Source organism: Medicago truncatula, chromosome 2 (assembly GCF_003473485.1).
Source record: "Medicago truncatula cultivar Jemalong A17 chromosome 2, MtrunA17r5.0-ANR, whole genome shotgun sequence".
NCBI classification, from domain to species: Eukaryota; Viridiplantae; Streptophyta; class Magnoliopsida; order Fabales; family Fabaceae; genus Medicago; species Medicago truncatula.
The window spans coordinates 9,920,499-9,940,301 of record NC_053043.1 but is presented as its reverse complement, the minus strand read 5'-3'; the positions used below and the strand labels follow the sequence as shown (position 1 = coordinate 9,940,301).

General features: G+C 34.0%; 1 protein-coding gene across 1 annotated transcript; it reads right to left on the bottom strand.

Moving 5' to 3' along the window:
* Positions 1 to 940: 940 nt before the first annotated feature.
* LOC11408726 (sister chromatid cohesion protein PDS5 homolog A-B) lies at positions 941 to 19,032 on the bottom strand. Its single transcript, XM_003594260.4, has 33 exons — positions 18,776 to 19,032; positions 16,434 to 16,637; positions 16,145 to 16,326; positions 15,383 to 15,509; positions 15,035 to 15,253; positions 14,562 to 14,778; positions 14,316 to 14,461; positions 14,072 to 14,214; positions 12,830 to 12,979; positions 12,697 to 12,745; positions 12,424 to 12,615; positions 11,608 to 11,790; positions 11,048 to 11,205; positions 10,840 to 10,966; positions 10,330 to 10,479; positions 10,178 to 10,234; positions 9,885 to 10,021; positions 9,634 to 9,751; positions 6,770 to 6,904; positions 6,475 to 6,671; positions 5,890 to 6,046; positions 5,652 to 5,792; positions 5,091 to 5,162; positions 4,402 to 5,001; positions 4,185 to 4,292; positions 3,957 to 4,036; positions 3,451 to 3,502; positions 3,283 to 3,369; positions 3,116 to 3,153; positions 2,852 to 2,911; positions 2,594 to 2,745; positions 1,567 to 2,033; positions 941 to 1,443 (listed from the first exon to the last, which is right to left on the bottom strand). Exons 1-33 carry the CDS (start codon positions 18,866 to 18,868, stop codon positions 1,390 to 1,392), a joined length of 5,052 nt encoding a protein of 1,683 aa, XP_003594308.1. The 5' UTR covers positions 18,869 to 19,032; the 3' UTR covers positions 941 to 1,389.
* Positions 19,033 to 19,803: the final 771 nt, after the last annotated feature.

The window sequence follows — 19,803 nt, the reverse complement described above, 5'->3', positions numbered from 1 at the left end:
GTTGAAGAGTTTCAACTTCAACGTAATCAAAGGTAAAGCAAATATTCCTCTCATATGTGAATTGAAGAGAAAATCTTTATACCAGTTCGATGACAAAGAAATGAGTTCTTCCATTATATAGCACAAGCGTCATAGTTACACTCCTACACTGAAGTTGATGATCCATCTCTTGATTCTCCAGCATATGCTTCAAGGAAATATGATCAATTAATTTAGCTATGGTTGATAACTTGGTTAACATTGATTTCTTTGAAGTAAACAAAAAGTTATTACATAAGAATAATTAAAAATTAAAATGAATGGGAAAATGTTGATTGGGTATGTTTAATCTCTTTCGGTTTAATCAACGTGTAATATTAACAATTTTATGTGAAAAAGGTATACATCAATGATATAGAAATACATCACATACTACGCCACGCCACTCATTAACATTTCTCTGAAAAAACCAATCATGTTTTTGGTTTGACACGGTGATAGTGGGAATTGGGTGTGTGACTATTGCAATACATTTCTAAAAATGTTATAAATGAGCACACACTAAATTCTATTTTAAATACACTGTAAAAACATAACAAGAAAATACTCTTGACTAACAATTCTTATAGCTAATATAATAGGAGAAAGAAGAAAAGAGCTGAAGCCCTAATAATATGCCTAGTTTTTCCTTATGTTTTTTCATTTTGTCATCAATAAGTATTTTTTTCTAATCTCTCCATAAATTTGGTTCTCAAAAGATTAAAATTTAATTTTCCCCCAATAAATACTTTCTTTTTTTTGAAAATCTTAACATATGTTCTTAGGGCACAAGTTAACATAACCCAACAAAATAATCTCAGAAGTTCAAACTCAATGGAGTATGAAAGTTGTCACCATTAAAAAAAAAAAAAACTAGCATGTTCATAAATCATATTTAAACACAACAACAACATGGAGGAGCTGATGGTGAAGTTATCATAGTTACAAAGACTACGAAGTGAATAGTAAATAAAGATACAACAAATACAATTTATGACCATGTATAGCTGTACATGTTGCTTAAGTCAATTGATTATGATGGAAGGATGAACAACATCTACATGAATAAGTTAAACCTAGGATCACCTACACACTACTAATGAAAGGTCATTTTGCATAACATCCCTAAAAACCCTAATGCACCATCAAATTTTTTCCTCCTAAATGTGGGAAGTTTACAACTTACATCTACACAAGGGTGGCTACAAAATACAATACAAGACATGCATAGCATATCTATTAATGTGTCAATAAATGGTAGTCACCATACATTGTACCTCTACTTATACTGATACAGATTAAATGCTTCCACAACACCACTCTAGGGTGGTTACAATTCAAAGATTTGTGTTACAAAAGCAGCCAAAATGCTCATTGTTTTTTCCCCAACAACCTTTTCTTCCCTGAGCGGGGTTTCCATTTTATCTGCATCAATCATTCTCATTGGTTACTGATAAGCTTAGAAAATGTAATAAAAATTTATTTATCAAGCAAGAAAAAGCAAACAAAAAATAGGTGTTGTAATTATGTAGTGGCCGAGTTATTTACCAGCGGCTCATCATCGGGAAGCTCAGCAAATGTGGCATCTTCAGGACTTGTAAGATCATCAAGTGATTTTTTCACTTCTCTGCTAGGACTACTTTCCACATCACTCTCATGTTGGTTCCCTTCAGGACCTGATTCTTCTTCCTCATTAACATTTTCTCTCGAAGCTTCTCTTGATTCATCGGCATCTCTTTCTTTTGAACTATTTTCTTCTTCGTCGTTTTGAGCTCCTTGTGGGTAACCCTCTCTATCTTCAGAAAGTGTCTCAGGATAATCTTGTTTCTCTGCATCTGGTTCCTGCTTCTCTTCATTGGGTTCATGCTTCTCTTCATCGGGTTCTTTCTTATTACTCACGCTCTTCTTTTTCTTAGATCTCTTACCCCACGAAACTGATTTCCTTTTCCTGTTAGGTTTCTTCTTTTTTGTTATGTTAACATCAGACCCTTCATCCTGTTCCCCTTTAGAACCATCTAGAACAGAAAATGAAACAAAATTGAGGAAAGAAGGTAGAAAAGACTAACAAAGTAAAAGTTTTACATGATAACCAGGAACCACAAAAAACATCAGTATAACCAATTATAACTGGAAAAACTCCAGGCATATATTCGTTTCAAGAGCAAATTAGCAAAGATTAAACCTGGCAGAACATGTAATGTAAATATGCTATACACCTATAAACCTGGCAGAACACTTAGCTATGCCCTGGGATTTAAACCTGTTATTGGATGCCTAGACCAGTACTCAAGTTTTATCTCGTGCAAAAAATTTTAGTTTCACAATAGAAAAGAGAAATTTAGAAAGGAAAAATCACCACCTTTTCCCAGGCTAAAATGAGTTAACAAATGAAAGGATAAATAAATAATAAGAAATTTTTCACAATAGTATCACATGTTTGTCACGTGACCAGGAAGCATTAAATCCAGTGCAAAATTTGAAAGATGCCCACAATATTATCACATGTAATCAATCAGAAGTTTAAATGACAATTGATACATGCATCAAATTCAGATATATTTTTAAGTTACATTACCTGAGTTGATCTCAGCTTCAGCTATTGTGGTCTCTTCAGGGTTAGGTAACTCAGAGTCGGAGCTCTCATTAACACCTTCATGGAAATTAGTTTTTGATGCTTTTCTTTGTCCACGTTTTGCATGCTTGCTAGGAGATGGTTTACCATTAACTCTAAAAAAACAAAATGACACGATACAAGTTATAACAATAGAACATTGAACAAACCAATGCATGAACTTCTCTAAAAAAAACAACGCTTCTCATCTTTTCTACTAACATTTTTGTTGTCTTTTTGCTCGTTGAACCACCTGAACTTCTCTGTTTCTTCCCAGTAGAACTATAAACAAACAAGAAAATCAACACAAAAAGGAAGAAAGCGGCTCAGAATGGGTAAAAATATCATGTCCAATCAACTTAGGCAGATGAACATACTTTCAAATTTTTCAAACATATAAAAATTAGCAATATATATATACGCAAAATCCAACATTTTCATTCAAATAAAACTACGCTAAAACTGATTAGCAGAAGGAATACTCACACTTCATGTAACGATGGGCTTTTTGAGGACTTTAGCTTCTGGAAAATTATAATATAAAAAGAGAATCAAACTTCATATGATATTTGATATCTTTAGTGGAAATGGTAAAGGCAGAACAGTTAAACTGCTTCAGAGAAAGATGACTAATGAAAAATCAGGATTCAGACCTTATTAGATTTGTTGCCCCCATCAATGAGCTCCCAACGTTCCTTTTCCAAACACAGTTTTTCTACTTCTCCATCATCATACAATATCTTTGACACAACATGTAAAATTGTGTCAGAATTTTATTACTTAGATGGAAGAATAACTTCAGAACAAGAGAGTGAGCTTACCGCATGCTTCCTCTTTGAAGAATCATAAGACTGAACGGTTCCTTTATAAAATCTACAGAACATCAACACACCAACATGAGAACTTTAATTAGTAATCATAGGAAAACAATAGAATTGAGGGCTTCAGAAATTTGGGTCTAGGGTTTAGATAAGGCTAGAAAGTGACTAATAATTAAGCCAGTACCAGTCAGAAATTAAAACTGGTTAATGAGAACAGATGCAGCAAGAAGAACTCAAGAGATATGTAAACTAAAAAATAGGAAGTCAAAGCAAGCTACTAGAAATGCACAGGGGAAAACAAGAAGTTAAAATCACAGTAATTCTACCAGCTAAAAACAAGCAGGTGAAGTCAAAACAAGCAACATAATTTGTCTTTAAGGAATTTCAGTCAAAAAGCTTCCAAATTCACTAAAAAACGCATGACTTTTATAGTTTAACCTTTGTATAAACTTAGTGGAATCCATGCACTGTTTTGATTTTACAACTTATGTATGATAAGAACTTACTTCTTATCCAAAGGCCACCAAACTTTAACTCTGCAGCCGATCAGATCTTCAGCATCACTTTCACCTTCCTTTGTCGTACACTGCAAAAAGTAAAAAGAAATTAATCAAGCCAAACTACTAATATTATCCAAGAGATTTGCTAGAACACAGACATTATAACCTGCATAGAGGCGATACTGACATGAAAGCCACAAATAAATTGACTGCAAAAGCAAAAGGGAGAGTTACCTTAGCTAATCCTCCAATACTTTTCCTTTTCTGCCTTTTAGTAGAGCCTGCTGACGTTTTGAAATTCTCATTTTTCGTCTTATTAGGTGTCTTCAATTTACCAGAACTCTGCAACAGATACAGAAAATAAGCTGAAGTCTACAAGTTTTGTTTAAGTCCACTTTAATTACGATCATCCTAACATTAAAATAAATCAGTTTAGAGAGCAAGACTCCACCTTTATGTCATGGTCTTCAGATTTGTCAGATTCATCAATACGATGATTCTCAGAGGCCTTAATTTTTTGTTCTGATGAGGGCTCTTTGCCTTTGACCAATTTTCTCTGCATATTTTTGCTACCTGTATCAGGGCTAACTCCTGCATTTAACAGTAATTTCCCTCCAGAGGGAACTTCCTCTGAAATTCTTTGAGAAGCTTTTGAAGAACTACTTGGTCGCGATTTTCCATGGGTAACAGCAGACCGTTTCCGTTTAGGCACTGGAGCAAGTGTTTCTTCTCCCACTTTTCGTTTTTTAATTGTTCCAAACTCGGGGTCTTTCTGCACCTTCTTACTCAAAGAACTTTCATGACCATTACTTGATTCAAAATTAGTAGATATCCCCAAGTTATCCAAATTAATTTCTCTGACCATATTTATGATATCAAAATCATCTCCAGCTTTTTTCGTTTCAACTGTCATGGTCTTGTTCTTTTTCACCACCTTCTTCCCCTTAGTTCCCCGAGACCTTATCTTCTTTACTATTTTTCCAAGGGGAACTTCATTCCTGTCCTTTTCACTGTCCTTTAAAGCATGATCCTCAGCTGATTGAGATGGAACCTGATATAGGAGAAACATTACTACATGACTCAGGATTAAAGATGCAGCAGAAATTACTAATTGATTTTCACCCTTTACATCAAGCTTACACTTTCTAATTCAACTGATTCAAACTGAGCCAAGACACTTTCATCAGCCAACCATGTTGTTACTTCGCTTGCCTGCCAGATAAAAGAAACGGCATTAAGAAGCATTTTTTAAGTTAACGTAATCCATATATTTTATGAATGCTAAAAATCTGTCAAAGAATATGACTACAAATCCATCTCGGCTCCATGTTCTGTAAACCTTAAATGAAACACTCCTAATAACATTCTATCAAACATCAAGGAAATGCTTTCACCATTTAATCAGAGTTTGTCTCTGATCGCTACCATCATAAAAACTGAAGAGTTTAATCAATTAAAAATGGCTTATCTCTACCAACAAAATCTACAACTTGAAACATGGAAGTTCAAAATGGTTTAATGGGCTAAATACTGATGAAGTTTAATAAGACGCAATCACGGCAATGCAACGAATCAACCTCATTTAATAGTAAATATCGTCAAGAAGTGGCAACTACTTGGATGGTGTTTTGTCTATCATGTGAAGAACACTTGACAATTTAGCATACCAGAAGGAAACTACAACTTGACAAGAGGGGATACCTTAAGATCATTTTCCTTCTCACATGCTTTGTATAGTATGGGAGGTAAAGAAACTGAATGAGACAATCCTTGCATATCAACATCCTTATGCAGTAGTCGCTTGGTGATTGCTAATCCAAGGTCACATATGGCATGGGAATTCTGGCCATTCATTGATCACAAACGTAAGATTACAGTCTCTCATTGCCTTTAAATTTGCAATTTTTTATGTAAAAATAAAATAAAAAAAATCCCCAACCTTTGACTTTGATGCATCAACCGCGTCTTCTGAGAGTTTAATGCTCTGGAAGATAGAAGTAATGGCAGATATAGTTTCTTTCTCTTTGTCGGCAGTTACTTCCGACTTGACATCTTCATCTCGTTGCACGAGCATTGATAGTATCAAGTGCAACTGCCTGCAAATTCAGGAGGATAGAATATGAATTTTATAGGAATGAGCATTCCAATCAGTATTTTAAAGCTCACTAGCAAGAGTAAAATTTATAGGTTTCTGCGAAAGATGCATTTAGGTGTTTCAGCCAAACAAAAAACTAAGAATACCGACCCTAACTGCATTAGAGCAGGACAAAACCAAGAAAAGGCCTTTAGTTACTGCATAAATTTTGGTTTTTTGAGTTATTACTTATTCTAAACTATATAAGCTTCCATAAACTGGATGTCAGTCACACAAAGTCAAACCTTTTTGCGGAAAAAAAAAAAAAACAGCAAGTGGCTGGGTATATATTTTTCAAATATGCATACAATCATAGATAAGCATTATATGTATTAATAGAAACTCTTCTTCTGCCACTTAAAGAGTTGTCCTATATGAGTAAAATAATACCTGTATATAGTTTTGTATGCTTCAGCATCCTTGCATTCATCAATATTGGGACAAGATAGGTTAGCAAGTGCATGAACTAGGTATGGAAGAATGTACTCAGGGTAAGTGGTCAAGGGTTTTGCATCTGATTGCCCTGAAAGCTGCCCAGCCCTTTCTTGGTGATACATGTGAATAACATCAGTTAAGTTCTGCTTATCCTACATTAACCAACACAAATCATCAACAATGACACAAAAGTGGTGTCAAAACTAGGAGATATGCAAATGCAAAAGGATTAAATCAATCAAAATATTACCTCTGCAAACTCCTCAGAGTTGGTTCCGAATATGTTTAATATAAAAGCACATGCATATTTGGCTTCCAAATTGTGGTCTTTTATATATTGATGAACTTTGCTTAAGAAAACCTTCTTAGCTTGAGGGAAGCCAGTCTATTAGATCACATATAAGACAAGAGAATTAGTAATTTATACACTGGAATAAAAACATTGACAAATCAATTTCACCCTGTACATATAGCTCGTTTACCAAATAGAGTCTTAGGATACAAGAATCCAATGGACGTACTCTCCACTTTCTACCCTGATCTACACACCACTGATAACATCGTTCCTAAGATTATTAAGCATGTGTCCTTTTAACGCATATTAAATACCCCCTCCGTCCCAAAAAGTAAGCAAAAAAGACAAACTTTTATCCTATTTAATTTTGTTTTTTTTAAAAACCATCTTTTCCAAGAAAAACATTTGCTTATTCTCATGAAATTAAATGCAAATTACATTCAATTTTATCTCTTCCATTTTCTCCATAATCAATTGCCAATGAAAATTGTTTTTACCTCTTCCCATGAAACTTATTCCAAAGAAAACACAAAAAAACTATACTCCAAATTCTTATGTTTTAGTTTTCTTAATAAGTGTGATTTGATTTATTTTGCTTACAATTTGGAACAGAGGGAGTATGTCATCTTGAGCTACCCTTTGACCTAAAAAGGACATAAGTGGTATCACCCTCTGTCCAGATTTCTTTTTTTTTTTTTTTTTTGTTGTATTCTGGGGTAGTACATTCAGTGAAGAGGAGTTATACTTCACCCAAACTTCAAGAGTCAAATTCAACAAGAGAAGGCGATGATGTTTTTCCCCCTCAAATTATACAAATCCACTTTTGAACCTATGTCTATGACAACTTCTGACCTTCTACTTGAAAAACCACACATGAGATATTACGAGGAAAATCGATGTCCCTGAGCCTGAACGCCCTTTCCATTGCAAGATGAAACTGAATTTTATATGGATAGTGAAGAGCAAAATATTCCTAGTCATTAGAAAATGAACTAGAGAGTGTACAAATCAGCCTTTATACCATGTCGTAAGCTTCTTATCTATTAAGAAATTCTCACCATGCATAGAGTCTTCCTACCACCCTCTGAGGCTTTACACCATTAACAAAACCCAAACCTCTCCCCACAAGGCAGGATCGGCTAAATGGACCAAATTATGTCATAATGTTCTATCATGTATCAAGTTCAAAGATATACCATATACTTATACCGCTCATAATGGCTAAAAGCCTATATTTTTCTTTTGTCTCCCTCTATCTCTAAGTATTGAACTACACCCTATTTGGCCAACCTTCTTAATGGGGGCTTCTAGGGATCTTCTCAATATCATTGAGGCTTTGTCTAATGAAAAAAAGGAAGCAGATCACAAATACGGAGACGGAAATATTAAAAAAATATAGGCCTAGAAGCCATGAGCAGGGAAAAATATCGTAATGATAACAGATGCTACTAAGGAGAAATAGCTTGAGCTGTTTAGCTAAGGAGCTTAAGATTTTAGCATTAGTAAGGTAGAAGTATAATTATTTTAGATTGACTTTTCCCATTCTAGAAGGGCATTTTTTTTTTGCAATAGAAGTAAGCCTTAGAATTCATGCCAAACCCAACTCAGTCCCAAAATGTAGTTTCATATGATGAAGATTTCTTCAGCTTTATAAGGACTACTTTGGTCATATCACTAGTTAATATAGAAACCAGCAGTATGTTATACATCTCCTCAAAGAAACGGGTAGGATAACATGCAAACCAGAAAATACTCCAACGGATCTAATTTGAGACTCATAAATTGAGGAAGATCTCCAAGAGACAGTTCAATGTACCAATGTCTGATGGGAACTTAGGAAGACTTATAGTTATATATCCCACACACAATTGGACATTACACTTTATAAGCATGGATGCCCAATTCATGTATAGCCCGAAAGAAGTTTACTTGCAAGCAGGACGCCAAGTATTACAATACCTAAATGCTAGGAAAAGGCATTTTATTCAAGAGATATGGAGGTGTGGTACTTGAGGCATACCCAATTTTGTTTATTTAAGAGAAATGGAGGTGAGGTGCTTGAGGCATAATACATCAATGTTGATTATTCTGAGTCACGGTCACGAATTGATAGGAAATCAAACACTGGGAGAATATAAAGTAGGGAACTCTTGTGACTAAGAGTAGTAAAACAACAGAATGTGATAGTACAAATCTAATGTAGAGGCAGAATTTAAAGCCATTGCTCATCACGATCTGCATGAACTGCTTTGGTTAAAGATAACCATGGAGATTTGAAGATCAGGTGGGTCAACCAATGAGATTTATGGTGACAACAATAAGGTCCACGACCTGGTACAACTACAACATGATAGAACAAAGCACATTGAGGTAGACATACACTTTATCCCAGAAAAACTACAGAGTGAATTGATGTCTATACATGCTAAGCTTGCTGTGAAACAGGGTTGGTAATCCAGCATTTCAGAATATTTTACCCAAGCTGGGAGCGGAGAATGCATCATCACTCCAAGGAGGAGAATGAAAAAACCAAGTTATGCCAAAAATCACTTGGTAACAGATTATATTTCTAGGATTAGATGCATTTAACTGCACTCCCTATTCTACCAAGGAATCTCTCAATCATGGATTTAATTGACACTAGTTTCTTTCCTTTTTTTATAAGGCTGTGTGTGTATCCAAGTTACCCACAGGTGCATCACCAAATTATTAACAGTATTCCGTATTTTTAATCTCTTACACTTTTAAAAATGTGATGAACAAATAAATCGATGGTCAAGAAGAGATTAAAGTAAATAGAAGGGGAATAGAGAACCTACCTCTGACGTCCTTAAAGTTAAGTGAAAAATATCAGCAGGAATTTTATGATCCCAAAGCCTTGCCAAACGAAGAACTGCCTTTGCAGAAGCAAGCCTCAGATGGGCCTTATCGACTGAACTGCAAGAGTGCGTAAATGAATTTATAGTGTTTGAACCCACAAAACCAATTTGAAATGATATGAACAAGAGTGACAATTTTCAGAGAGAAATGAATCGAAAAAAATATAGCTTTGTGAGTGAAGCTATTATACCTTGACTTTATGTCCTTTGATATTTCACCATATGAAAGCATGTTTCGTAGGATATCCAGAAGACCATCAATACCAGGACGAACAAGAGCATCTTTGACCGGCAAGTAGCTTTTCACTATGGTTTTGATGCCATATATCTGCAGCGAAAAAGAAGAGATACAAAGAGGGAGAATAAAATAAAACAGTCAAAGAACAGCTAGCTTACAAACATTATCCAATAAGTTACTCTATCTGTTTCAAATAACAATAAAAACACTATCTAAAGTATCTTAAAAAATATAATAGACTTATACCTTCAACACACAAATATCACTTTTATCATCCCAAGATGCTCCTGTGTGATCATCTTTCTGAAACATAAAACAAGCATTTAATTTAAACAGATTTGACTACTTTGACACTTATCCCATAAAGAACTTCATGCTAAGGAGTTCAAAAGGCTTACACCATCACTTTTAAGAATCTTGTTTATTATAAATTCTTCAATTTCACTCTCTCTAGTTTCAAATACAGGCATTGCAGTCTGTGCTATACAACCCAAAGACTGCAAAACGGTGGGCAGATTTGTTTTCTCCTCCATCGTATCTACAAGCCTCTGCATATAAGGTTAAGAACAATCTGAATTACAAAGTATTATAATAAAGAGAAAATTACACTTATTACGCTAAAGATAAGGGCTAATTACAGGCTAATTACACCTTGCTTTTTTGGAAAATTACACCTACCTACCTCGTTCTATGTACTGTTCTTACACTTTAAAGCCTTGTATTTTTTAAGAAAATCACACCTACCTCCCCTACTTATATGTTCCAACCATATGCAAAGTCCCATTAACAATAACAAAGCAAGAGAGGTAGGAGTGAGTTTTAAAACAACAAAGGTGCAAGTGTAATTAGCAGTAACCACAGAGGAGGCCAATGAACCTACTCATATTCATATAACAAACATATGAAACCTTGTATAGAACAGAGAGAGACTTGAGGCCATCATCTTTTGTTATTGCAGCTAGAGCATGCACAGCATACTTTGCCTGTCTCCGACTGCCTTCTAAACATAGTCTTTCTAACATAAGGTCTACAGAACTGCATGACGAAAGGAAATAATAAGAATAGAATAAAAAAAGGTAATGAAATTAAGAGAGTTAACAAGTTTGACAGTGGCACCTTGACGTAACTGCTAGTTGTTCTCGAATTGTACCACCAGCCTTTGCTAGAACATTCAAAGTACCCTCTTTGATCATATCATTATTACTATCCTTGAGTAGCTTCACCAGGTCCTCCTCACTACCGCTAAACAAGTGTGGACTGAAACGAGCAATAATCTGCACATTATCATAAGTGAGTTAACCAGAAGATAGAAAAGATGATTCCAAGACCTTTATTTCTCATGAAAATGACTGAAAACACCCACAGTTTCATATCAAAATCACAAAAGTATATGAAATAAATGAAAAGGGCACTGCAAAAATACAAGAACTAATTCATGAAACTGTTTGTGATATCGGTACTTGACAGATATTCAACCCAAGCCCAAAGATAACCAATTAATCAGCAGCAGCGTTATCAGTGCAAGCAAAAATATAGACACGCTTATGAATGTTTCCCCGCCCTGTCTGAATAAACAGAAGTAGAAATTGTTCCAGAATCATGACAGAGAATGCATAATATAAATGTCCAAGAACCAACGGCAGTAAGTCAGTACATCCAAAAGGACATGATCTTACCACTAATATATTCATGCAAGATTGTATACGCTGATCATTCTCAGCCGAATTATATCTGATGATTTCTGAAAGAATTGCTGTTGTGTGCTCCTTGTTGAATAGCAAATAGGAACACTTCACATATAAGGTATTCAGAAATTCATTGAGCTGATGTTTCTCACCAAGTATTTTAATTAAATCATCCTGCAAACAAAAGGTATTAAATAACCAACATAAGTAAATAACAAACTGTAAATTACAGTTTCTTTCTTTCTTTATGAGAAAAGAAACAACAGCATATGATAGTCTAAATCACAATATGATTGTACCATTTGTATGTTTAAATACTACTCTCCTAACAGACTACACGGGTTAAGTAATTGTTCAGAATTAGAATGTTAACATCTACGTAATTAATCTCATTGATGCCTATCGAATAAGTTCATGCAAGTAACTGGAAAGTGGATCCAGATGTGAGTAAAATGTAAAGGAGACTGTTAGAATCAAATCTACATTTACTGCATAGAATATAAATTAATTCTTAGCTGTACACTATCGTAGATTATAGCTAATTTAGGATATGACGCTCATTAGCTTTTGTTGTAAATCTTGAACAGTTTTTTATAGATAGCAATGTGATATCATTAGACACAGAAATCATAAACATTATAGTAACAAATTCCGAAGCTTAGTAATGTAACCCCCAGGAACTGTGTATTAGCGTCAAATATTCAGTTCTCATATTTTCACTTCAATAATTAATCCCATGCAATTCGTAACAATTATATTCCAAAGTAGTATCTCAAAAAACATATACGTCAGTTTCAGATATATTACCCTGTATGCACGAGTTTGATGAAAGCTCGTATTTGGATCAACAAGATTCGTCAAAATTTTCCAGATATTAGTGTCATTTAATTGATCAAGAATCTGGAAACTCTCCTCAGCCTCCGTTGGGTCAGCGAATGAACGGGACATTACTCGAAAACAGAACATGATCTTCTTTTGAACCTCAGGATTTTCTTTATCCTGCATTTGAAAGAGATCAATACCTTCTCCAAATCAAAATTCTTTTGAAAGTTCAGCTTTTTAACTTTCAAGGTCGCATACCTGACTATTCTGCCTCAGAGCTAGATACTTCTGCAGCTCCTCTTGTAGCCTGCCATCGAAGTGGAATCATGAAAACCGCGAACTTGATACACCATAAAATATATAAGTCATCACATAAGTCAACCAAACTCACCTTTGTTTTTGCTCCAGTATCTTTTCAAGAGCCTTGACCTCCACATTATCTAATCCAGAGAAAATATCAACCCAATGTTTAACCATATCATTCATAGCAAACTCCGAAGGAAACAAGGACCCACACAGAACAGATTCGATTGTATCTGATCTGAATAATGAAGCAAACAAAAGAAACGTCAACAGTTAGAACATTTTTAATCCTAAGTAAACAAAAACAAGAAACTATAAACAAATCACATGGGGAAAAAAACAAAGCAACCATAGAATGACACGGAACCTTTGTGTATTTTTTGTTACAATGCACTTTTTTTGCTTATCATCGTACTTGAATCGTAGTGTCTTGCTTGTGGGAAATGACATCATTTTTGTGTCTAAACCAATCATATCATGTAAATTTAAAAGGTTTTACACTGAGTGTCAAGTCAACTACAAAACAAAGCCCTAACTTTTTTTCATGGTTTGGGACCTCTGAATATGCAGTAGATATTGACAAGAGAAAAATATACTAATGAATATTAAGAAAATAAACTTCATGCTTGAAAGTGTAGGAAGTTCTGATTAGTTGTTTAGTTACTTAAATTGTTTTCAACTATTCCATTCTCTCATCTCTGCACTATAAATTTGACTATGTTAACAGATACATAAGATGTTAAACTCATGTGGCATATTGCCAGCACATCATCTATGCAGGTGCAAAAAAAGTTATACTAAAAATGCAGTAAATCAAATTCAAAATAAACTCATCAGGAAAAATAGAATGACATTATAACACTAATAGAAGGATATATCAACACATATTTCAGGCACAAGGAATGTTATTTAGTTATTTACTCAAAGATTAAAATCCCAACCTCGCGTAAAAAATAGAAAAATCACTCAATCTAAAAGTTGTGAAGCTATAATTAGGTGTGTTATTGAACTTGTCAAAGACACAAAATCCTCTATTTTCTCAAAAAATCTGAGTTAAGCTTGAACTATATGTAACTTCAGATGGATAGAGTATACACTTCATTCCACTTTTATTGTTTGGTGATCATAGAAGCAATTTGTTGTACAATTGTTTTCAATTTACAACTGTTATGAAAAGATTGGTCCAAATTTAATTGCCATAAAATAATTAAGGTTTATACCTACATTGTAGTCAAATATTACATGACAAAACAAAAATCAATGTACAAAAATAATGACTCTGATGCAAATATTGTGAAAGATATAACCGTAATATGCGGCAGTATTTCACCTGAAATCTTTGTCATGGAAACATCTAAGGATCTTCCCTGGAATCCAGTCATATCCATCGGGGTTAACGTTGTCGGAGCTTTTCTCACAAAAAACTCTATATATCTCGATCAATCTCTCCAAGGTATACTTTTTAACAAGTTGCTGGAGATGTAAAGCAAAACAGAGATTTGAGAATGAAACGGAATTGTCAGAAATAAGAGAGAACATAGAATTACAATAACGTCGATTAGAGGAATACATACAGATTTATCATGAAGCCGTTCTGCTACAAGATTCACGGCGTCAAAAGGAACTGCATGTAGAGCATGACATGCCACATCACAGATAACAGCCACAACTTGCTTTCGGAAATTTTCATCAGAATCCATAAGCCCGTCACAAAGGGCAGCTAAAAAGTTCGGTGGAAATAAATTTAGAAGATATAGATAATAATAAATTCAATAGAAGAAGCTGGGACTGAATATGATTGACATAATTAATTGACTCACAGATTAGTTGAGGAGCTTCAGGTCTCTGAGGATTTGACAGAAGAGAGCTCTTTACATGATCAAGGACTGATATGCGAACCCCAAAATCTGTATCAGTCAACGTCTTTAAAAACTCTGAAAGTATTGGCTGAAATGCCAAAGCACTGGAAATTCCAGGAAGAGCAATTATATCGCCGACTAAGTTCACTGCTTTCAGACGGGTTTCCAACTGGTCAGTCTGTAAATTTCCAAATTACAAATGAGAATCCATGCATCATATTTGACTTGCAGTCAGGAGTACAGTTTTGCTTAAACTCGTAAACAAAATTTGATGAAAGATAAACTATCATAGTGGCTTTTGTGATTATATTGTTGGAAGTTCATACATACTAAAGAACATGCATTCCGCAATGCCATAACATTTACACACAAAAAACATCTCATCGGAGCAACAAGGTCAATTTAGTGGAAACAAATAATACTTCAGAAATTACCTGTAGCTCCCCTGTGACATAAGGGAGAATTCCAGATAGGATCTGAGGAGCACAGCAACATATATCATATAATACTTCATGGTTCTGAAGTTGACTATTCACTGGCTTGCTTTTTCCTGACACTAATGATAGAAAAAATTCTTTGATGCTAGGTTCAAGTGTGCCTATGCATTGCTGTATGACATTCATGGAAAGCTTCCTTGCTGCTGCAGTAACATCCTGAAATTAAATAATATAAGCAAATCATGTTTCTTATAATATTAGAGATAACATAAACTATGAGATTCGTCCTCCAAGAGCATAAGCTATCTCCCAATAATAGGATTAAGTATAAGAAAAAATACTTACTCTTTTTTCACGACCTAACATGGACAGAAGAATAGATAAAAGATCCTCACGAACATCCTCACTCTCCTCTAAGAGAACAGCCATAATACTTTGCATGGATGATAGAACACTTTCTGGATGATCATCTCTGGGCATGAGACAGAATATACAAGAACCACTAATTAATACAAAAAGGATCTTTATTCAAGAAAAGGAGTATAAAAAATTTGTCACTAAGGAAGTACTACTAACGAAGAATCACTCGATACAATTGATTGATAACTCAATTAGGTAAATACAAATAACTGGTAAATAATGAGCAAAATGTTCAAAATAAGTCAATGAATCAAGAAGCACTTAACCTATGTTATACATATCATGGTTTCAGATATTTATTTTAATGCCAAACATCACACATACAATATCCCAAGTTAATGCCAACAGAACATAAAAGGACAAGATAGGCAGAGCAGGGAGCAACAAAACTAGAGAACATAGTTTTACAGTTTCAGAATCACAGAACTTCCCTCTCCATTCCAAAAACATCACATTCCAATTCCAACTATACAACTATGTATAGTTTTATTCTAATTATCTTTAATTTATTTTCTAATTAAAGATAACTAAAATAAAAGGAACACAAACTCCAGGACAAAGTAAACCAACAAAATATTAAATTTGCAACCTTGGAAGCAGAAACTAGAAAGCAGAATATTACAGGGGAATAATATAACTCTTTTACATGAGCACACGCATAAGCAAAAGATTTCATGATAAACTAACCTCACAACTGCAAAAAAAGTATTGAATATCTCATTCACCAGGTCATCACATTCAAGATCCAACATTACAACACACGATCTATATTTTGCAAGAGTGTCCAACATAGCAACTTCCATGCCAAAGGATGGACTACTTATATCACTCAGGCCACTAAAAGTGCTCACAATCAACTGAAAGATGTCCTGCAAATGGATTGAACAAAGATTAGGATGAATGATATTCTAATCATCCAAAAAAAAATAAAAATTCTAATCAACATAATCAGATAACTAGGGTAAATGGAAGGCACCTTTAGAACATCATCACTGTAAGGAGCTTCCGGTGCAGTTATTCGCGTTATCTCACAAACACATGTTGCTACTAGAAGTTTTACATCCCTATCTTGGTGCTTCAGCAATTCTGACTTAACAATTGCATTCAAAAAGGGCTTCATTGACTCCAATGCTGAAGCCGAGGGTGATTGATCCATGTCCGTAAGGCATGTTGCCGCTTGCTGCAGATCGAGAAACATTTTGTTGTGGGGAACGTTAGCAGTTGCCAATCAAAAATTAACTCAAACACATAAATCGAAAAAATTTACATTGCACAATGGTAACATAAGTAAAACTGAAATACTTTATAATATTAGATACCATTATACACATTTCTGGCCTCAAGCATTAGATGCTTATAAACTGGTTTTAATTGTAAAGTGCAAAATTAGTTTTCGTTTCTTTGGTGATAGCATATTTGCATGTTCATTTGGCTTGAGCCTATTAGGCGTGTGTATTAATACAATGCACACCTCGCTCTAACTAACTGAGCTTCCACAGCAAGCTTTGACAGCTAGAATAGTATATTCACACAAAACTCAATACACAGAAATGCTATGTACTATTGAGAAGTCTATTCTTGTCAACCCCGAGTAGCATGTTTCAGCAAAATTAACAGCAGCTTAACAAAATTAGTACTTATATAATGATTGGAATGGTCAGCCATAATTGAAAAATCTAGTGGCTACATGGCAAATAACTGTCACAATATTATGATAGTGTGTCCAAATGACTAACTTAAACAGTAATGTCTAAACTACAAATGAAGGCCTGATATGTTTCTCAATTTTCTCTCAACTCTGTTCATTGCTTAATGACATGGACCTTAGGCCAATGAAACTAGACTATCCTGTTACTAGTTACTGCATGTCTGGTTACAGGCTTACGGAAAATTTACTGAGCCAATTCAGGCATGCACTTCCTTAAATGGATACTTCCAATTTTTTTCAAAAGAATTAACATTAATATGAAGGAACTAAATATATAAAAGCCTTTGCAAATGAAAACATAGTTTATTCCAAAATGTGTATCATAGTGTGCTAAGACCTCGGATAATATGCTTCATAGGTACAACAATATATGCCTCGACAGATAAGCTGACCAATCATTCAGAAAGTGCGGTGCGTGCACATCTTTCTAAGTCAATGGCTTTAGAAAAAATATATATAAAAATATTTCATGATGTATCTCATAAGTCATAATCCAACTCTAGTAAACACCAATTTCAATCTCATCTACATTTCAAAATTGAAATAGTGCATTCATCAAGCATGCACACTTTCACTTGATCTACGTAATGTGATTATACAAAATCCAGGGTTCATTGAAGTAAGTGGTTCATTTACTCATTGAAAAAACTAGACAATAAGACACAAATTGGTGAGACTCGTAGCAACTAATTTCTTCCTTTTCACTCCTAGTTCTACTTCTTCGCTTTCCCTCCATAATTTCTCATTCGAATTTGAAATACTCAATAGCTTTACACATATTCCAAAAACACCCTTAGATTAATTTCTTAGTAATATTGTAAGTAGATGACTATAATAATTGAGTCTGGATTTGCTTTACTATCTTTTAATGTAAGATAGACACAAGTGATAGATTAGTGGGACTCATTATAATAAGTGGATCCCACTAATCTTCCATTTGTATTTATCTCTCATAATCGAACGGTAAATAGAGGATAGATAAATGGAGCAAATCTGAACTCGTAATAATAAGGGGTGGATTGGTAAATGTATTATCTATTTTTACATAGAATCAAAAAAAAGTAAATGTGCACTTAACTACCATCCTTAATAAGTTTGAAAGTACTTTTGCTTATAATTGAGTCCAGAGGGAGTACAGCTTATTAAGAACTTAATTAGAACAAGGTACAATACCAACTTTTCACAGCACCAAAACCCTAGATAATACCACCTTCAAAACCATTAATTAAAAAATGAACTTAATTCAAAATTCTCCACAAACATGCTACAAATTAACGAAATTCTCACATCAAACAAAGTAAATCTGACAATTTAACTCCTAAATTGCAAAATAAAATAAAATAAAAAACTATTATTTTGCACAAAATTTGAAACTAATCTACACATTCCAGCTCAATTCAATTATCCCAAATTACAAATCAGCTAAAACCCAAAAAAAAAAAAAAAACTTTAAACTGTAAATAACGGACGCAATAACGAATAACTAACCCCAAAAGATATAAATTCGAAATTTTGCATAATTAAAGCTCATAATTGATAATTATGAACCTAATTGGGAAGATAAAAACCAATGAAAATTCAAAAAAAATTAATCAGAAAAAAATGCTAACCTTCAATATTTGAATTAGAACTTCTATGGAAGAAGGAATAATTTGGAGTTTGGATCCCAGGTCCTTGAGCTGAAGATGAGGTTTTTGACCCATTACGACGTCGTTTTATAGATTCACGTGCTTTTTCATGAGACAAAACGCGAAGAAGAAGAAGAAGAAAGAGTGAAGAAATTAAGGAGAAGAAGAATTGAAACAAGGGTTTTGTTTTTGTTTGGTTTTTCTCTCTCTATCTTATGTGTGTTCGTGTCGTCAAGTGAAGAGAGGCTTACGATTTTCGAACATTTTTACCATGTTACACGCGCTGACTTTTTTTCAGTTTTCTAGACGGATAACTCGAATGCACGCGGCTACAAATATTAATCTTTTGAATCAAATAAAATTGTAGTAGATGATGAAATTTTAGATAACAATGTTGCATTCATGGATTTGTATTTGAATATGTATGTGTTTTCACGGATTTGGGTTTTACGCGATGATTATGTCACACATTTACTTGTCTAAGCCGTCTGATTTGAAATCATCGATTGTGATCATTTGTAGTTGATTTTATCATTGTGTTGATTTGAACCGTTGATTTGTGATTAATGACTGCGATGCAAAACAGCGTGTAACTGCTTGCATTTTTAACACTGGGCAATCATGATCCGTGTTTTCACTACGTTAGATTTTGTAAAAAGTTTTTTTTCAAGAAAGATTTTGTAAAAGTTAATCTTTTATTATAATTTATTTTTTAACAAATCAATTATTTTGACTATTAAATGTTGGCATAGTTATCATTTTTCATTCAACATTGTTAAAAACAAATTGTTTTTTTATTAATTATTAAAAAGAAATTCTCACTTGTTCCTTGAAAACACTCATCGAATAATGTGATTAAACTTAACGTAGATGAGAGCTATATTGGTAATCTAAATCGTTCTGGTTATGGTGGTCTTCTTAAAAATTTGTTAGGGGGTTTTATTTTTCGCATTTCTAAAAGTTGGTGTTTTACATATAATATTAGGATTAAAACGAGGATGCAATGTTCT

Coding starts and splice junctions, on each gene's coding strand:
- LOC11408726 (XM_003594260.4), bottom strand. CDS start 18,868: ATGGGTCAAAAACCTCATCTTCAGCTCAAGGACCTGGGATCCAAACTC. Junction 10,967..11,047: donor CAACTAGCAGTTACGTCAAG/GTGCCACTGTCA, acceptor TTCGTCATGCAG/TTCTGTAGACCTTATGTTAG. Junction 2,746..2,851: donor AGCAAAAAGACAACAAAAAT/GTTAGTAGAAAA, acceptor TTGTTTTTTTAG/AGTTAATGGTAAACCATCTC.